Source organism: Ranitomeya imitator, chromosome 2, assembly GCF_032444005.1.
Source record: "Ranitomeya imitator isolate aRanImi1 chromosome 2, aRanImi1.pri, whole genome shotgun sequence".
Taxonomy (NCBI): domain Eukaryota; kingdom Metazoa; phylum Chordata; class Amphibia; order Anura; family Dendrobatidae; genus Ranitomeya; species Ranitomeya imitator.
This window is the reverse complement of record NC_091283.1, coordinates 189636100-189652598: the sequence shown is the minus strand read 5'-3', so window position 1 is coordinate 189652598 and position 16499 is coordinate 189636100. Positions and strand designations below refer to the sequence as shown.

The 16499-nt window shown below is 45.0% G+C and overlaps 1 protein-coding gene across 4 annotated transcripts in view; it reads left to right on the top strand.

Moving 5' to 3' along the window:
- Positions 1–15169, top strand: part of FLNA (filamin A) — a 144247-nt gene extending 129078 nt beyond the window's left edge. For all 4 annotated transcript variants that reach the window (XM_069748390.1, XM_069748389.1, XM_069748387.1 and 1 more), the window contains 14 exons: positions 5634–5762; positions 5995–6168; positions 6329–6490; positions 6588–6791; positions 6909–7061; positions 7330–7452; positions 9016–9282; positions 9445–9582; positions 10209–10324; positions 11514–11646; positions 11878–12054; positions 12169–12387; positions 12554–12757; positions 14002–15169. In XM_069748390.1, the coding sequence (XP_069604491.1) occupies positions 5634–5762; positions 5995–6168; positions 6329–6490; positions 6588–6791; positions 6909–7061; positions 7330–7452; positions 9016–9282; positions 9445–9582; positions 10209–10324; positions 11514–11646; positions 11878–12054; positions 12169–12387; positions 12554–12757; positions 14002–14189 (2387 nt within the window). In that variant the 3' untranslated portion in view covers positions 14190–15169. The remainder of the gene's footprint in view (positions 1–5633; positions 5763–5994; positions 6169–6328; positions 6491–6587; positions 6792–6908; positions 7062–7329; positions 7453–9015; positions 9283–9444; positions 9583–10208; positions 10325–11513; positions 11647–11877; positions 12055–12168; positions 12388–12553; positions 12758–14001) is intronic.
- The last annotated feature ends 1330 nt before the right edge of the window (positions 15170–16499 follow it).

Below are 16499 nucleotides of genomic sequence, written 5' to 3'. Positions count from 1 at the left end.
CTTTTCCCCCTCTCCTCTCCTTTTCCCCCTCTCCTCTCCTTTTCCCCCTCTCCTCTCCTCTCATTTTCCCCCCTCTCCTCTCCTCTCCTTTTCCCCCCTCTCCTCTCCTTTTCCCCCCTCTCCTCTCCTTTTCCCCCCTCTCCTCTCATTTTCCCTCCTCTCCTTTTCCCCCTCTCCTCTCCTTTTCCCCCTCTCCTCTCCTTTTCCCCCCTCTCCTCTCATTTTCCCCCCTCTCCTCTCATTTTCCCCCCTCTCCTCTCATTTTCCCCCCTCTCCTCTCATTTTCCCCCCTCGCTCCTCTCATTTTCCCCCCTCGCTCCTCTCATTTTCCCCCTCTCATTTTCCTCCTCTCATTTTCCCCCTCTCATTTTCCCCCTCTCCTTTTCCCCCTCTCCTCTCATTTTCCCCCCTCTCCTCTCATTTTCCCCCCGCTCCTCTCATTTTCCCCCCTCTCCTCTCATTTTCCCCCCTCTCCTCTCATTTTCCCCCCTCTCCTCTCATTTCCCCCCCTCTCCTCTCATTTTCCCCCTCTCATTTTCCCCCCTCTCCTCTCATTTTCCCCCTCTCATTTTCCCCCTCTCCTCTCATTTTCCCCCCTCTCCTCTCATTTTCCCCCCGCTCCTCTCATTTTCCCCCCTCGCTCCTCTCATTTTCCCCCCTCGCTCCTCTCATTTTCCCCCCTCGCTCCTCTCATTTTCCCCCCTCGCTCCTCTCATTTTCCCCCCTCTCCTCTCATTTTCCCCCCTCTCCTCTCATTTTCCCCCCTCTCCTCTCATTTTCCCCCCTCTCCTCTCATTTTCCCCCCTCTCCTCTCATTTTCCCCCCTCTCCTCTCATTTTCCCCCCTCTCCTCTCATTTTCCCCCCTCTCCTCTCATTTTCCCCCCTCGCTCCTCTCATTTTCCCCCTCTCCTTTTCCCCCCTCTCCTCTCCTTTTCCCCTCCTCTCATTTTCCCCCCTCTCCTCTCATTTTCCCCCCTCTCCTCTCATTTTCCCCCCTCTCCTCTCATTTTCCCCCCTCTCCTCTCATTTTCCCCCCTCTCCTCTCATTTTCCCCCCTCTCCTCTCATTTTCCCCCCTCTCCTCTCATTTTCCCCCCTCTCCTCTCATTTTCCCCCCTCTCCTCTCATTTTCCCCCCTCTCCTCTCATTTTCCCCCCTCGCTCCTCTCATTTTCCCCCCTCTCCTCTCATTTTCCCCCCTCTCCTCTCATTTTCCCCCCTCTCCTCTCATTTTCCCCCTCTCATTTTCCCCCCTCTCCTCTCTCATTTTCCCCCCTCTCCTCTCTCATTTTCCCCCCTCTCCTCTCTCATTTTCCCCCCTCTCCTCTCATTTTCCCCCCTCTCCTCTCATTTTCCCCCCTCTCCTCTCTCATTTTCCCCCCTCTCCTCTCTCATTTTCCCCCCTCTCCTCTCATTTTCCCCCCTCTCCTTTTCCCCCCTCTCCTCTCCTTTTCCCCCTCCTCTCATTTTCCCCCCTCTCCTTTTCCCCCTCTCCTCTCATTTTCCTCCTCTCATTTTCCCCCTCTCATTTTCCCCCCTCTCCTTTTCCCCCTCTCCTCTCCTTTTCCCCCCTCTCCTCTCATTTTCCCCCTCTCATTTTCCCCCTCTCATTTTCCCCCTCTCATTTTCCCCCCTCTCCTCTCCTTTTCCCCCCTCTCCTCTCCTTTTCCCCCCTCTCCTCTCATTTTCCCCCCTCTCCTCTCATTTTCCCCCCTCTCCTCTCTCATTTTCCCCCCTCTCCTCTCTCATTTTCCCCCCTCTCCTCTCTCATTTTCCCCCCTCTCCTCTCTCATTTTCCCCCCTCTCCTCTCTCATTTTCCCCCCTCTCCTCTCTCATTTTCCCTCCTCTCCTCTCTCATTTTCCCCCTCTCATTTTCCCCCTCTCATTTTCCCCCTCTCATTTTCCCCCTCTCATTTTCCCCCTCTCATTTTCCCCCTCTCATTTTCCCCCTCTCATCTCCATTTTCCCCCTCTCATTTTCCCCCTCTCATTTTCCCCCTCTCCTCTCATTTTCCCCCCTCTCCTCTCTCATTTTCCCCCTCTCATTTTCCCCCTCTCATCTCCATTTTCCCCCTCTCATTTTCCCCCTCTCATTTTCCCCCTCTCCTCTCATTTTCCCCCCTCTCCTCTCTCATTTTCCCCCTCTCATTTTCCCCCTCTCCTCTCCTTTTCCCCCCTCTCCTCTCATTTTCCCCCTCTCATTTTCCCCCTCTCCTTTTCCCCCTCTCCTCTCCTTTTCCCCCCTCTCCTCTCATTTTCCTCCTCTCATTTTCTCTCCTCTCATTTTCCCCCTCTCATTTTCCCCCCTCTCCTTTTCCCCCTCTCCTCTCCTTTTCCCCCCTCTCCTCTCATTTTCCCCCCCTCTCCTTTTCCCCCTCTCCTCTCCTTTTCCCCCCTCTCCTCTCATTTTCCTCCTCTCATTTTCTCTCCTCTCATTTTCCCCCTCTCATTTTCCCCCCTCTCCTTTTCCCCCTCTCCTCTCATTTTCCCCCCTCTCCTCTCATTTTCCCCCCTCTCCTCTCATTTTCCCCCCTCTCCTCTCATTTTCCCCCCTCTCCTCTCATTTTCCCCCCTCTCCTCTCATTTTCCCCCCTCTCCTCTCATTTTCCCCCCTCTCCTCTCATATTTTCCCCCCTCTCCTCTCATATTTTCCCCCCTCTCCTCTCATATTTTCCCCCCTCTCCTCTCATATTTTCCCCCCGCTCCTCTCATATTTTCCCCCCTCGCTCCTCTCATATTTTCCCCCCTCGCTCCTCTCATATTTTCCCCCCTCGCTCCTCTCATATTTTCCCCCCTCGCTCCTCTCATATTTTCCCCCCTCGCTCCTCTCATATTTTCCCCCCTCGCTCCTCTCATATTTTCCCCCCTCGCTCCTCTCATATTTTCCCCCCTCGCTCCTCTCATATTTTCCCCCCTCGTCACTGCACAGGCACAGCTCTCCGGCACCCCCTTTGTCTCTCAGGTCAATAAGGGAACTGCACCGAGAGCAAATGGCCGCCGGGGAGACTGCACTGTTACCCTCGCTGGGTATTCTAAGATTCGCAATCAGAGTAAAAGGATCAGCCCAAAATTAATTTGATGTAATTACCTAGTGCGCCCTTAAGGCAATTAAAAGTAATATACAGACAAAATATATCAAGAATCAGTCAGTAAAATATAGCCATCACAATACAGGGCTTAAAGGTATACAGCTGGAGGTCAATTTACCAGGTTGAAGGTCGCTTGTGGAAGCTGGGGGCTCAGCATTCCGCAGGTCCAAGACTTGGTTACCGGGCAGCCCCCAGAAAGCGTGTGCTTGCTCCCCTCTGGCTGGCATACCCTGTTCCTTAGTATATCATCTTCTGTTCAGTGAGTGCCACTCTCCAAGTGTCCTCTGCTCTTAAACCTTCTATGTCCCCCTGTAACTGGGTGGGCTAGCAATCTCCACCCCTCAGCTTAACTGCAAAATCTGTGCCCAATATCTAATATATGGGATAACTGCTCTCAGGGTGGTCGGATCAGTACACGGGTGGTACCAGCGCATGAGGTTTGTTCTGCCAGTCGTATAGGGATCAAACCTGGACCCATTCGGCTGCTGTGGGAAGCTGATCTCCATATCTCAGGTTTCAGAACCCCCATGGACCCGGGAGTTGCAAAGTCAGATGCGCAATTTCTTCAGGGTCATGAGGATATTTTCTATGAGCCTGTACCTCGGACGACACGTCCGTAATTCATAATTTCATGGCGGAGACGGTCCGGCTGTGCAGATAATAGACTTAGGCTCCTGGAGCCACCTGACATGCATGCTTTAATTAAGCCCCCAAGCACCTCCTAGCCCCCTGCTGGTGTGGCTTCCTCATTGGCTTTGAAGTACCTTCTGCCTGCTACACTGAGCTTGACTTAATTATCATGCTAAAAGGAACTTTATTCATGAGAATAGGTGGGGGCCAGGAGCACTCATCTCTGCAGACCTGTGACCAGGAGACAAAATGGAGTCACGCCAATCTGTTAGTATGCCCGTCCAAGATGGCGGCGGCTCCCTCATTACACTGCTGTATGTCATCTCCTCCTGTATATTGTATATACCTATGTGTCATATCCTCCTGTATATAGTATTTACCTGTATGTCATCTCTTCTGTATATACTATATACCTACATGTCATCTCCTCCTATATGTAGTATATACCTGTCATCTCCTGTATATAGTATGTACCTGTATGTCATCTTCCCTGTATATAGTATATACCTGTCATCTCCTCTCTATATAGTATGTACCGGTGTCATCTTCCCTGTATAGTGTGTATATACCTGTCATCTCCTTCTGTATATAGTGTATGCCTGTAATCTCCTTCTGTATATAGTGTATGCCTGTATGTCATCTCTCCTGTATATAGTATATACGGGTCATCTCCCCTGTATATAGTATATACCGGTCATCTCCTCCTGTATATATCTGTATGTCATCTCCTCCTGTATTAGACCGCGTTCACACATTATTTGGTCAGTATTTTTACCTCAGTATTTGTAAGCTAAATTGGCAGCCTGATGAATCCCCAGCCAACAGGATGCCCTCCCACTTGCAGTATATATTAGCTCACACATACACATAATAGACAGGTCATGTGACTGACAGCTGCTGTATTTTCCTATATGGTACATTTGTTGCTCTTGTAGTTTGTCTGCTTATTAATCTGATTTTTATTTTTGAAGGATAATACCAGACTTGTGTGTTTTAGGGCAAGTTTCATGTGTCAAGTTGGGTGTGTGTGTGTTGGGTTGCGTGTGGCGACATGCATGTAGTGACTTTTGTGAGATGAGTTTTGTGTGGTGACATGCGTGTAGCAACTTTTTGTGTCGAGTTGCATGTGACAGGTTAGTGTAGCAAGTTTTGTGCAGCAAGTTTTGCGCGTGGCGAGTTGTGAGGCAACGTTTGCATGTGTTGAAACTTTTGTGCATGTGGCAATTTTTCTGCATGTGCAAGTTTTGCATGTCGCGAGTCTTCCATGAGGTGAGTTTTGCGCGTGGAGTTTTAAATGGCTATTTTGTGTTTCGACTTTTATGTGGCGAGGTTGGTGTATGTGTGGTGAAATGTGTGCTGAGGGTGGTATGTGTTCAAGCACGTGGTAGTGTGTGGCGCATTTTGTGTGTTCATATCCCCGTGTGTGGCGAGTATCCCATGTCGGGGCCCCACCTTAGCAACTGTACGGTATATACTCTTTGGCGCCATTGCTCTCATTCTTTAAGTCCCCCTTGTTCACATCTGGCAGCTGTCAATTTGCCTCCAACTTTCACTTTTTCCCAATTATGTAGATGGGGGCAAAATTGTTTGGTGAATTGGAACGCGCGGGATTAAAATTTCGCCTCACAACATAGCTTATTACGCTCTCGGGGTCCAGACGTGTGACTGTGCAAAATTTTGTGGCTGTAGCTGCGACTGTGCAGATGCCAATCCCGGACTCACTCACATTCACATAGCTTTATATATTAGATATCACTGTCATATTCGGCTTTACACTCACGGTCTCCATTGAGGCTCACAATCTAAATTCTCTATCTGTATATCTTTGGAGTGTGGGAGGAAACCATTAGTGTTTAATTGTAGCATTTCATAATTTGTCTTGGTCTTTATCTTCTTTAAATCCTTTAATTTTCAGGAAGCCCCCTGCAGTTCTATGTGGATTATGTGAACAGTGGCCATGTTACAGCCTACGGTCCAGGATTGATTCATGGCACAGTAAATAAGCCTGCAGTGTTCACCGTGAACACCAAAGATGCTGGTGAAGGCAAGTACCAAGGGGCAATTGTGTAAAGAGTGTGTGTGTGTGTGTATGTAGATGTGTGTGTGTGTGTGTGTGTATATGTGTATATATGTATATATGTGTATATATGTGTATATATGTATATATATATATATATATATATATATATATATATATATATATATATATATATATATATAAATTTTTCTCAACTCTTGATATGAAGACAAAAAATTAACTCTGAATTTGCACATAGGTGGTTTGTCGCTGGCCATTGAAGGTCCTTCCAAAGCAGAGATTAGCTGCACTGACAACCAGGATGGCACATGCTCAGTATCTTACCTTCCAGTCCTTCCTGGAGACTATAACATCCTGGTTAAGTACAACAACAAACACATCTCTGGCAGTCCTTTTGTTGCCAAAATCACAGGTTGGTTTTTCTTTTTATTCAAATTATAAACCCAGCCTGGCAAGATTTTTTTTTTTTTCAGTTAAACCATTGTAAAATCTTGCCAGGCTGGGTTTATAATTTGCAATTTAACTATTGTAAAATCTTGGTTCTTCAATAAACCTTGTAATTTATCCTATAGGTGATGACACTATGCGCATGTCCCAACTTAAAGTTGGTTCTTCTGCGGATATCCCACTCAATATCACAGAGACTGATCTAACTCAGTTGACAGCTACAGTGACCTCTCCTTCTGGAAGGGAAGAACCTTGTCTTCTCAAGAGGCTCCGCAATGGACATATAGGCAAGTTTTTGACTTGTATAATTTTTTTTTTTTTTTTATAACTTTAGGATTAATTTGATGGTCATGGTTTGTAATCGCAGCTTTCCTTTATTTAAAGGTATATCTTTCGTGCCAAAAGAGACTGGAGAACATATTATTAGCATCAAGAAAAATGGCCAGCACGTTCCCAACAGTCCAATCACTGTAATGATCAGCCAGTCAGAGATTGCTGATGCAAGTCGTGTGATTGTCTCTGGCCAAGGCCTGACTGAAGGAAGAACATTTGAGCCTGCAGAGTTCATTATTGACACTAGAGAAGCAGGTAAGACAGGTCTTCATACCTAGATGCTAAATAGGTGGGGTACCCACTTTATCTAAACCTTTTAAAATGTACAAACTGCTTTAAATCGGGCGAAATGTGTTTTCTTGCTGACCTAAGGTTACGGAGGTCTTAGCCTCTCCATCGAAGGTCCCAGTAAAGTAGATATCAACACAGAAGACTTAGAAGATGGAACGTGCAAAGTGACGTACTGTCCAACAGAGCCTGGAAATTATATCATCAACATAAAGTTTTCTGACCAGCATGTGCCAGGTATCTCCTGCAATAGAAAAGTATAAAACGATTTGCCCTCACTAGGAGTGACCTCCTGTCACTTCCTGATGCTGCAATCTGCTTGAATTGTTAATCGACATGTTAAACTGATATACCCTAGGGGCTCCATACCCTGCTCCACTCAACAGTCCCCTAGGAGTTTAAACTATTGAATTCTCTTCACTTTCTGCTCAACCCCCTAATGAAGCAGACAGGTTCAACTGAGGCTTGGTGTAATGTATTTTTTTTTTTTTTCTATTTTCTTTAGGTAGTCCATTCTCTGTCAAAGTCACAGGTGAAGGAAGGTTAAAGGAGAGTATCACACGTAGAAGAACAGCGCCATCTGTGGCAAATATTGGAAGCCAGTGTGATCTTAGCCTGAAAATACCTGGTAAGTCCATCCTGCATCCACTCTGATCTGAAAAGCTGAGCAGCATATCTGTTTGTTGGAAAAGGTTTAGTATAGCTTGTATTTTATTCATTGACATCCCTTGTATTTTTATGCATGAGTCCAGTAGGCGGGGCTTTTCACTAACTGACAATGTTCTGTGACTGCTTGCAGAGATGGCGGCAGTCACTGAGTTAAACCACCCACTGGACTCGTATCCCTGCTGTTTGTATGCCTTAACGTCCAGTGGGTGGTCCTAATTTGCAGTCACACAGCAGAGTGTCAATCTCTGAATAGCCGTGGCAACTGGACTCGTGCATATAAATATCAGGGATATCAATGAATAAAATGTGGAAGTTTTACTGAAACTTTTCCCACAAAATGGGCCTAATAATTTCCTCTTGCCTGAATATCCAATACCATTTTCAACATGACTGATTCCCTTTAAAATGATCCATGTTTTAAGATGTTGAAATGTTGTGAATGTGAGCACGGTGGCGCAGTGGTTAGCACAGCAGCCTTACAGCGCTGGGTTCCAATCCCACCCAGGACAACATCCGCAAAGAGTTTGTATGTTCTCTCCGTGTTTGCGTGGGTTTCCTCCGGGTACTCCGGTTTCCTCCCACATTCCAAAGACATACTAATAGGGAATTTAGATTGTGAGCCCCAACAGGGACAGTGATGATGTGTGCAAACTGTAAAGCGCTGCGGAATATGTTAGCGCTATATAAAAATAAAGATTATTGTACTGTGTCCAGTTTTGGGCACCGGTGCTCAGGAAGGATATAATGGAACTAGAGAGAGTACAAAGGAGGGCAACAAAATTAATTATGGGGATGGGAGAACTACAATACCCAGATTAGCGAAATTAGGATTATTTAGTCTAGAAAAAAAGACGACTGAGGGGCGATCTAATAACCATGTATAAGTATATAAGGGGACAATACAAATATCTCGCTGAGGATCTGTTTATACCAAGGAAGGTGACGGGCACAAGGGGGCATTCTTTGCGTCTGGAGGAGAGAAGGTTTTTCCACCAACATAGAAGAGGATTCTTTACTGTTAGGGCAGTGAGAATCTGGAATTGCTTGCCTGAGGAGGTGGTGATGGCGAACTCAGTCGAGGGGTTCAAGAGAGGCCTGGATGTCTTCCTGGAGCAGAACAATATTGTATCATACAATTATTAGGTTCTGTAGAAGGACGTAGATCTGGGGATTTATTATGATGGAATATAGGCTGAACTGGATGGACAAATGTCTTTTTTCGGCCTTACTAACTGTTACTATGTTACTATGTTACATACGTAAAGGGGTATTTGCAGCTTACGTATTTATAGTATATCCACAGGATATGCCATAAAGGTCTAGATGTTGGTCCTGCCTTTTGGGTCAGGCTCTGCTGTTCTGTATAGAGGAGATGAGATGGCTGACCATGTGCTACAGTCTCAACCATCACTTGTCCAGATACGGCAGCTAGCAATCTTCATTCTGGAGTTAGTTGCAGGTCTAAGATGTGGAGTTTAATATCTTTCACTATAATTGTTACATTTTGCTGTCCATTTTACAGAAATCAGCATTCTCGACATGACTGCTCAGGTCACAAGTCCATCTGGCAAGATTCACGATGCAGAAATAATGGAAGGAGAGAACAACACTTATTGCATCAGATTTGTCCCTACTGAAATGGGTGTTCACACTGTCAGCGTCAAGTACAAGGGGCAGCATGTTCCTGGAAGTCCATTCCAGTTTACTGTGGGCCCCTTGGGTGAAGGTGGTGCACATAAAGTTCGGGCTGGTGGACCAGGCTTGGAGAAGGCCGAGGTTGGAACTCCAGGTATGGAGCGCTGACAACTTCAGGTGTATGTATCTGCATAAAGATTATCTGTTCTTGGCAACTGGCTCTTTCTTAATCTGTATTTTTATTGTATCAATGTTCTTTTGAATTGATTTTTCTCAATGAACTGATTTAACTAACATTTTGTAATGTTTATTTCAGCTGAGTTTAGTATTTGGACAAGAGAAGCTGGTGCTGGGGGTCTGTCTATTGCAGTAGAGGGGCCAAGCAAAGCAGAAATAGCTTTTGAAGATAGAAAAGATGGATCTTGTGGCGTTTCCTACATTGTCCAGGAGCCAGGTAGGTTAGATCGTAGAGATCAGTGTGTTCTGAATGCTGCAAGTGTGCAGACTCTTCAAAGCCGAGGCGTAGTGTTGGGAGAGCCACAGGTGGCTGCAAAATCTATCCCTTAGTACTAGGGTTGGCTATAGGGTAATTAAAAAATTACACTAAAGTGGAAAAAACGCTTTATTTTTAAAATGTTCTGCATGATTTCAGCAAATAAAACTAGAGGCCAAAGGAGAGCTATAATTACATTGTCTTAAGGGAAGAACTGTCTTATACTGGAAAGGACTTGGGAGTGTGAACTGTCCACTGGTTAAGGGGCACAAATTACATCTCTGCCCTTGGGTGTTTGTCACCCGCACCACTGCTTCAAAGTTCAGATGGTTTTCCTCCAAAGCCGGTCGCTGGCTATTTACGAGGATGAGGGTTAACTATAAAGCTGCTATTCTAGGGTGAGGCTGGAAGGTCCTGGCAGGGCTGTACATAAACATTCCCATTTGTCAGCTCTATAAACTATAATATATCATTCCATTATATACATCTCACTTGTAGTCCAAAAAAAGTTCAAGCCTTTTTTATCGGAATCGGTTAATTTAATGTCCTGCTAAATAACATTTATTTTATCTATTTTTTCTTTGTAGGCGATTATGAAGTCTCTGTCAAGTTCAACGATGAGCACATCCCGGACAGTCCGTTCGTTGTCCCAGTGGGTTCTCCATCTGACGATGCTCGCAGACTCACTGTTTCTAGTCTTCAGGTGAGGCACTGGGAAAAACCTTAGCCCGTACTGGTTGGGCAGAGAATCTGTCTCCTGAGCAGCTGCCAAGATCCCTCCTATTCCCAGACCAGCTGAGTGCTAAAGTGAACACAGAAGTCTGCTTTGACACTGACTTGGTTACTTCTAAGGGCTTATTCACATTTGCTAGCAAAAGCTGAAACCATCTTGATGCCAGCAAAGTGAGTGAGAAACCTGACTTGTCATGCACACGCTGAGTGTTTGACTTGCAGCTTTGGTGCTGAAAATCTGCAGCGTGTCAATTCTTTGCATTTTCACTATTGACCTCACTCAAATCGGTCAAAAAATGCAGGGCAAAAAACAAGCCTTTATGCAGCTTCGTATTTCCTGCCAAGAGATGCAGAGATTTCTGCATCCATTTACTCAACGTGCGCACATAGCCTTAACTGTTCCTGCTCCATTTGTGCCTAGTCTACAGATCACACTGGACTCCAGTCACTTAATTGCACAAGTGTTGCAATCTACATGACATGGCGAGATTTGGCATCCCCCCCTCCCCCCCCAATCAGCTCTAATTCTAACTCTCCCAGTACACCCCTTCCTGCGCAGGTTCCCAGCTGACTCAGGAGGCTCTCATGTGTTTTTCTCGTGTCTTTCTTAAAGGCTTCTAACAGGATGCGAATCTTAACCCAAACCTGCCAGTGTTAAAAGAGGGAGAGGAAAGTGAACCTGAATTATGGCTCTGGTTTACTGTCATGCCTGGAGGCTCCATTTAGGGTCCTGATTCTTGTCAGTCTGCTCCACCCCCCCCCCCCCCCCTTCACTTCTTTGCACCTTGTCCTTGTTTCTCCAAACCATTCAATCGGCTACCTGGAGTGTATCCGCATGGTTGACCCATTCATGGTAGAAGGAAATTTGTCACACTTAAATACCTGCTGTCAGAAGCCTCTTTATAGCTGCTTTCCACCAGCCATAAAGAAGGCACTGATGTCTGTGTGACCTGATTCAATCAATCATGTTTCCTAGTCCTGTGCACTTCCTTTACACAACAGTAGGCCACTGCCAGGTTCTCCTTCATGAGCCTCCTCTCCCTCCTTAAACCGGAGCAGGACAGGTAGGTATTAAAAGCCTGTGACTGATCAATGTGGAGATTGCAAGCAGACTTTATCCTCAAATGTCAATGTTTCTAAACCATTTGATGTGCTTTTAGGAGTCAGGGTTAAAGGTCAACCAGCCAGCATCTTTTGCAGTAAGTCTTAATGGTGCCAAAGGAGTTTTAGATGCCAAAGTGCACAGTCCTTCAGGGGCACTGGAGGAGTGCTATGTGACGGAGATTGATGAAGGTGAGCAAGATGAAATGGTAGGATTCTTTAAGTACTCAAGAATCTGGGAAGTATTGTGTTGGTGTCTAACCCATTGCTGTAAGGAGTGGGGGGTTTGAAGCATAAACATCTTCATGCAGTTATCAATTCTGTATTTCGACACTTTTTTTTTTTTTTTTTTTTAATTTGAGAAATTCTGCCACTAGCTTGTGTTCACATGTATATTTTACATAACACTCGGTTTTCTTGCAGATAAATATGCTGTACGCTTCATTCCACGTGAGAACGGCTTGTACCTTGTTGACGTTAAGTTCAATGGTTCCCATATTCCCGGCAGTCCATTTAAAATTCGGGTGGGAGACCCAGGGCAAGCAGGAGACCCAGGGATGGTGTCAGCCTATGGCCCTGGATTAGAAGGTGGCACCACTGGTAAGGTCTAGGCTTGTTAGTCTTATTCATTACCAATATGGAGTAGATATTGTACTTTACCCATACTTCAGCAATGCAACACAACAGTTCGGCTTTATTTTTTTACTTTTCCAGGAAATGCTGCAGAGTTCATTGTGAACACCACAAATGCAGGTGCTGGAGCGCTGACCGTGACAATCGATGGACCATCCAAGGTCAAAATGGATTGCCAGGAGTGTGCAGAGGGTTACAAAGTCACCTACACACCAATGGCTCCTGGTAGCTATCTGATCTCTATAAAATACGGTGGTCCTTATCATATTGTTGGAAGTCCCTTCAAAGCCAAAGTTACTGGTATGTCTGCTCCTTCCCTTCCTCCCTAAATGGATATAATTTGTTTAGACCTAAGGATTTGGGCATGTGTAGTTTGGCTATATTTGGTGTGAACCATTGGATGTTGCTCAGAGCCATAAAATATGGATTAAGTCTTTTGGCTCAAAGTCTGTACTTATTGTTCTAGGGCAGCGCTTGGTGACAAGCCACAGTCTCCATGAGTCGTCTTCAGTCTTTGTAGATTCTGTAACAAAAAGTGAGGCTTTTACACAGCAAGGAGCCCTTCCAAGGGTGTCATCAGATGCAAGCAAAGTAGTCGCCAAAGGTCTTGGTTTGAACAAAGCCTTTGTCGGCCAGAAGAATTCATTCACAGTAGATTGCAGCAAAGCTGGTGAGTTCCTTACAGTCCAGTGACCTGGACTATAAACATTTATTTATTTTTCTCTACGTGTAGTTTTTTTATGCATTTTCAAAGTGGGAAAATACACACCCTTTTTGGGATTAACCATCCAAGTATAGGTTCACGAGTGGTGTGGATTTTCCACACTTTTGCATTTAGAAGATCCACAGCATAATTACAGCTAAGCTGATGAGATTTCTTTGGAATCTTGTCTACAAGTAAGGCTACTTTCACACTAGCGTTAACTGCAATCCGTCACAATGCGTCGTTTTGCAGAAAAAAACGCATCCTGCAAAAGTGCTTGCAGGATGCGTTTTTTCCCCATAGACTTGTATTGACGACGCATTGCGACGAATTGCCACACGTCGCATCCGTCGTGCGACGGATGCGTCGTGCTTTGGCGGACCGTCGGGAGCAATTAACGCTACATGTAAAGTTTTTTGCTGCCGACGGACCCCTTTTTCCGACCGCGCATGCGCGGCCGGAACTCCTCCCCCACCTCACAATGGGGCAGCGGATGCGATGAAAATCTGCATCCGCTGCACCCGTTGTGCGGCGCTTACAACGCTAGCGTCGGTAACCTCGGCCCGACGCTAGTGTGAAAGAAGCCTTAGGCCTCTTTCACATTTCCGTCTTTTGCCATCCGTCGCAATCTGTCATTTTGGGCAAAACGGATCCTGCAAATGCGCCCGCAGGATGCTTTTTTTGCCCATAGACTTGTATTAGTGACAGATCGCGACGGATGGCCACACGTCGTGTCCGTCGTGCAAAGGATCTGTCGTGTTTTGGCGGACGCGACGGACCCGTACCGACGGAAATGTGAAAGAGGCCTTACTGAAGAGTTCTGCACCAAAATAGAATCTGCACCACAGATCAAACATCTGAAACGTCAGCAAAAAGATAAGCTTTTAGGTAAAGTTCTCATGTTGCTCGAGTCTGACTGCTGCCCACCACTTCCCCCGTTTTTACACCAATGGATGGAGTAACACGCATGCAGACCGGTCGCTCCATATATTGCTGAAAGATTTGGCGTATCTGGCCCCCATTCTAATGGTTGAGGAGTTGCCAGGTTTGCTTTGCTGGAGTTCAAGTTGTTAATTTCAGAGCATTTCCCAGTCTGCAAATAATTGTAACAACCCCTCAGCTGTGAGATGTCTGTTCATTTCCATAGATCTAAATGCACCAAATAAACTTGACTCCTAATAATGAAAGCAATTGTTCTTTGTTTTCAATAGGTAACAATATGCTGCTTGTTGGGGTTCATGGACCAAAAACCCCATGTGAAGAAATTGTAGTGAAGCATCTTGGAAACCGGTTGTACAATGTTACTTACCTCTTGAAGGACAAGGGGGATTACATCTTGGTCGTAAAGTGGGGCGACGAGCACATTCCAGGCAGCCCTTACCATGTGTCTGTGCCTTAAAGTGCCACCTTTTATCCCCTTGTCCAGGTTTCCAGACCTCCTTACCCTCTGTGTGCGTGTCTAATGTACAGTTACCCTATTCCCAACAAACCCCCATGTGACTTGGGGGGTGAGAGGTTGACTTGGGTTTGGTTTTTTTTGCTTAGCTGGTTCCAAGTTTATGCAATGGCCATATTAACTCCTGTGGCACTGAAGAGGCAAAGTGTTGATGGGTGCATTTGGTTATACTCTATAGAGGGATGATCAGACATGAGTGCAGCCCTTTAGTGAACTTGACACTTTTTATCCTATAATTCGAGATGGCTGCTAAAAAACAAACTTGGTCTAGGTCCATCCCGCTCCCTCCGAGGGCCGCTTTAATATGCCACATGCTCCCGTATACTGTCTTGCCCCCTGTATTTGTTTACATTTGTCTGTTAATCCTTAATTTGTTGTAAAGCATAAGGGACCTGAGAGGGCAATACGTGTTTGTGGGAGGGCAGGAGACCTAATGGAACAGCCAGATGTAATAATCACCTTGTCCATTCCTTAAAGATCAATCACTTGGATATTCTGTATTTTCTCTACCTGTGGAGTGATTCCATGATTAAACAAGCGCCAAAAGTGATTAAACACAATACAATTGACACCATAAACTTTTAAAGCAACCACTACCTTGAAGAATCCACACGCAAAAATTAGTGTTGGCCCCATTAATCCACCCTGTTACAGTAGAGTATTTAGGTCCCTTTAGGTGGGGTCATTACTTGCTCTTCCTCCCCTTAGTGTTATATTATGTGTTTGTCTTTCATGTCGTCCTGAGATTAGGTTACTTCTTAGATATTCCATTGGGTTCCACAGGCCGTTCCAATTGGATTGTTTTAAGTTAACCAAATCTGTCAAAAAATTTTTTTTTTTCTAAATAGTTTTGTGGGGTTTTTGTGCACGACTACAGTACTTTGCTCTTACCGATAACAATAAAATTCTGCTTTTTAATCCTCCTTTGGACTTCTATGGGTTTTTTGTTTCAAGCTTTGGTTTACACAAAGCTTTGTGCATTTGATGATGTGCTCTAGTTCAGAGGTCCCCAACTCCAGTCCTCAAGGCCCACCAACAGGTCATGTCTTCAGGATTTCCTTTGCATTGCACAGGTGATGCAATTATTACCTGGGCAAGACTAAGGAAATCCTGAAAACATGACATGTTGGTGGGCCTTGAGGACTGGAGTTGGGGACCCCTGCTCTAGTTGGGTCACTGTCAGTGATGGAGTCGAAATACTTAAAATTTTCAGATAAACCCTTTAATAAGGTAAATCAAGGATATACGCCTGCTCTGCTTTATGGAGTGACTGCTGACCTCATGATTGACAGCCAGCTGCCTAACTGGGGAGCCGGCTGTCAGTTGGCTTGACTTGGGCATTCACACCATATAGACCCAGCAGTGCAGAGGAAGGGCTGGATCTCCTACTGTGCACTGGGTCAGACTGCTCTGGATGAACAGGCAGGTAGTCTAACAGGAAAAAAAAAACTACCTGCCTGTAAGCTTTTAGGCCCATAGTTTAAAAAAAAAAGTCTTGGAAACCCCTTTGTAAGTGAATTGAAATTAACGCTTTAAATTTGTTAAACCTAGATCAAGGTAAATGGTGGCATATACAGCCAGCTGTGTGGCCTTAACCAGATGTAATACTATATAGTGCTGTAAAAAATGGCATTTGTATATCTGTTCCTAAATAGTAGTAAATTTTAACAAAAAATAGGTCTGACCTCAACATAGGGGGGATAGAAGGTGTTCCTGTTTGCACACTATTGTGGAAATTAAAAAAAAACCTGTCAATGCAAAAAAACATAAGTTAATCAGAAAATCTTTATACTAGTTTATTTCCAGCATTGGGAACATTGCACACTGTTTTCACATTCAAAACCTGAAGAGAAATGTATATAATTTTAACTACAGAAAACAAAAAACATTAAGCTGTTCATAAAAAAAAAAAAAAAAAATTGCTGTCTGCATTTGTCTCTACAAACTCAAACTATGTACTATTTTTTTTTTATTTTTTTTTACTGTTTAGCATTCCCGTGAATCATTAACCTGAAATTTAGTTGTATACCCAGCTTTTTTTTTTTTTATTTTTTTTTAGAACTGCTTTACATCTCTTGCATAGTCAACCAACTTCTGTCAACTTATTACAGCCCAGGATGCTTGGACTACATGCCAACATTTTTTGGCATCTGTTGGCTTTTGCCTCAAACAGCATTTTTAATGTCGCCTTGCCCACCCCCCACCCCCCCCCCCCCTTCCCAGGTGTTCAATCAGACTAAAGGCCCCTTCACA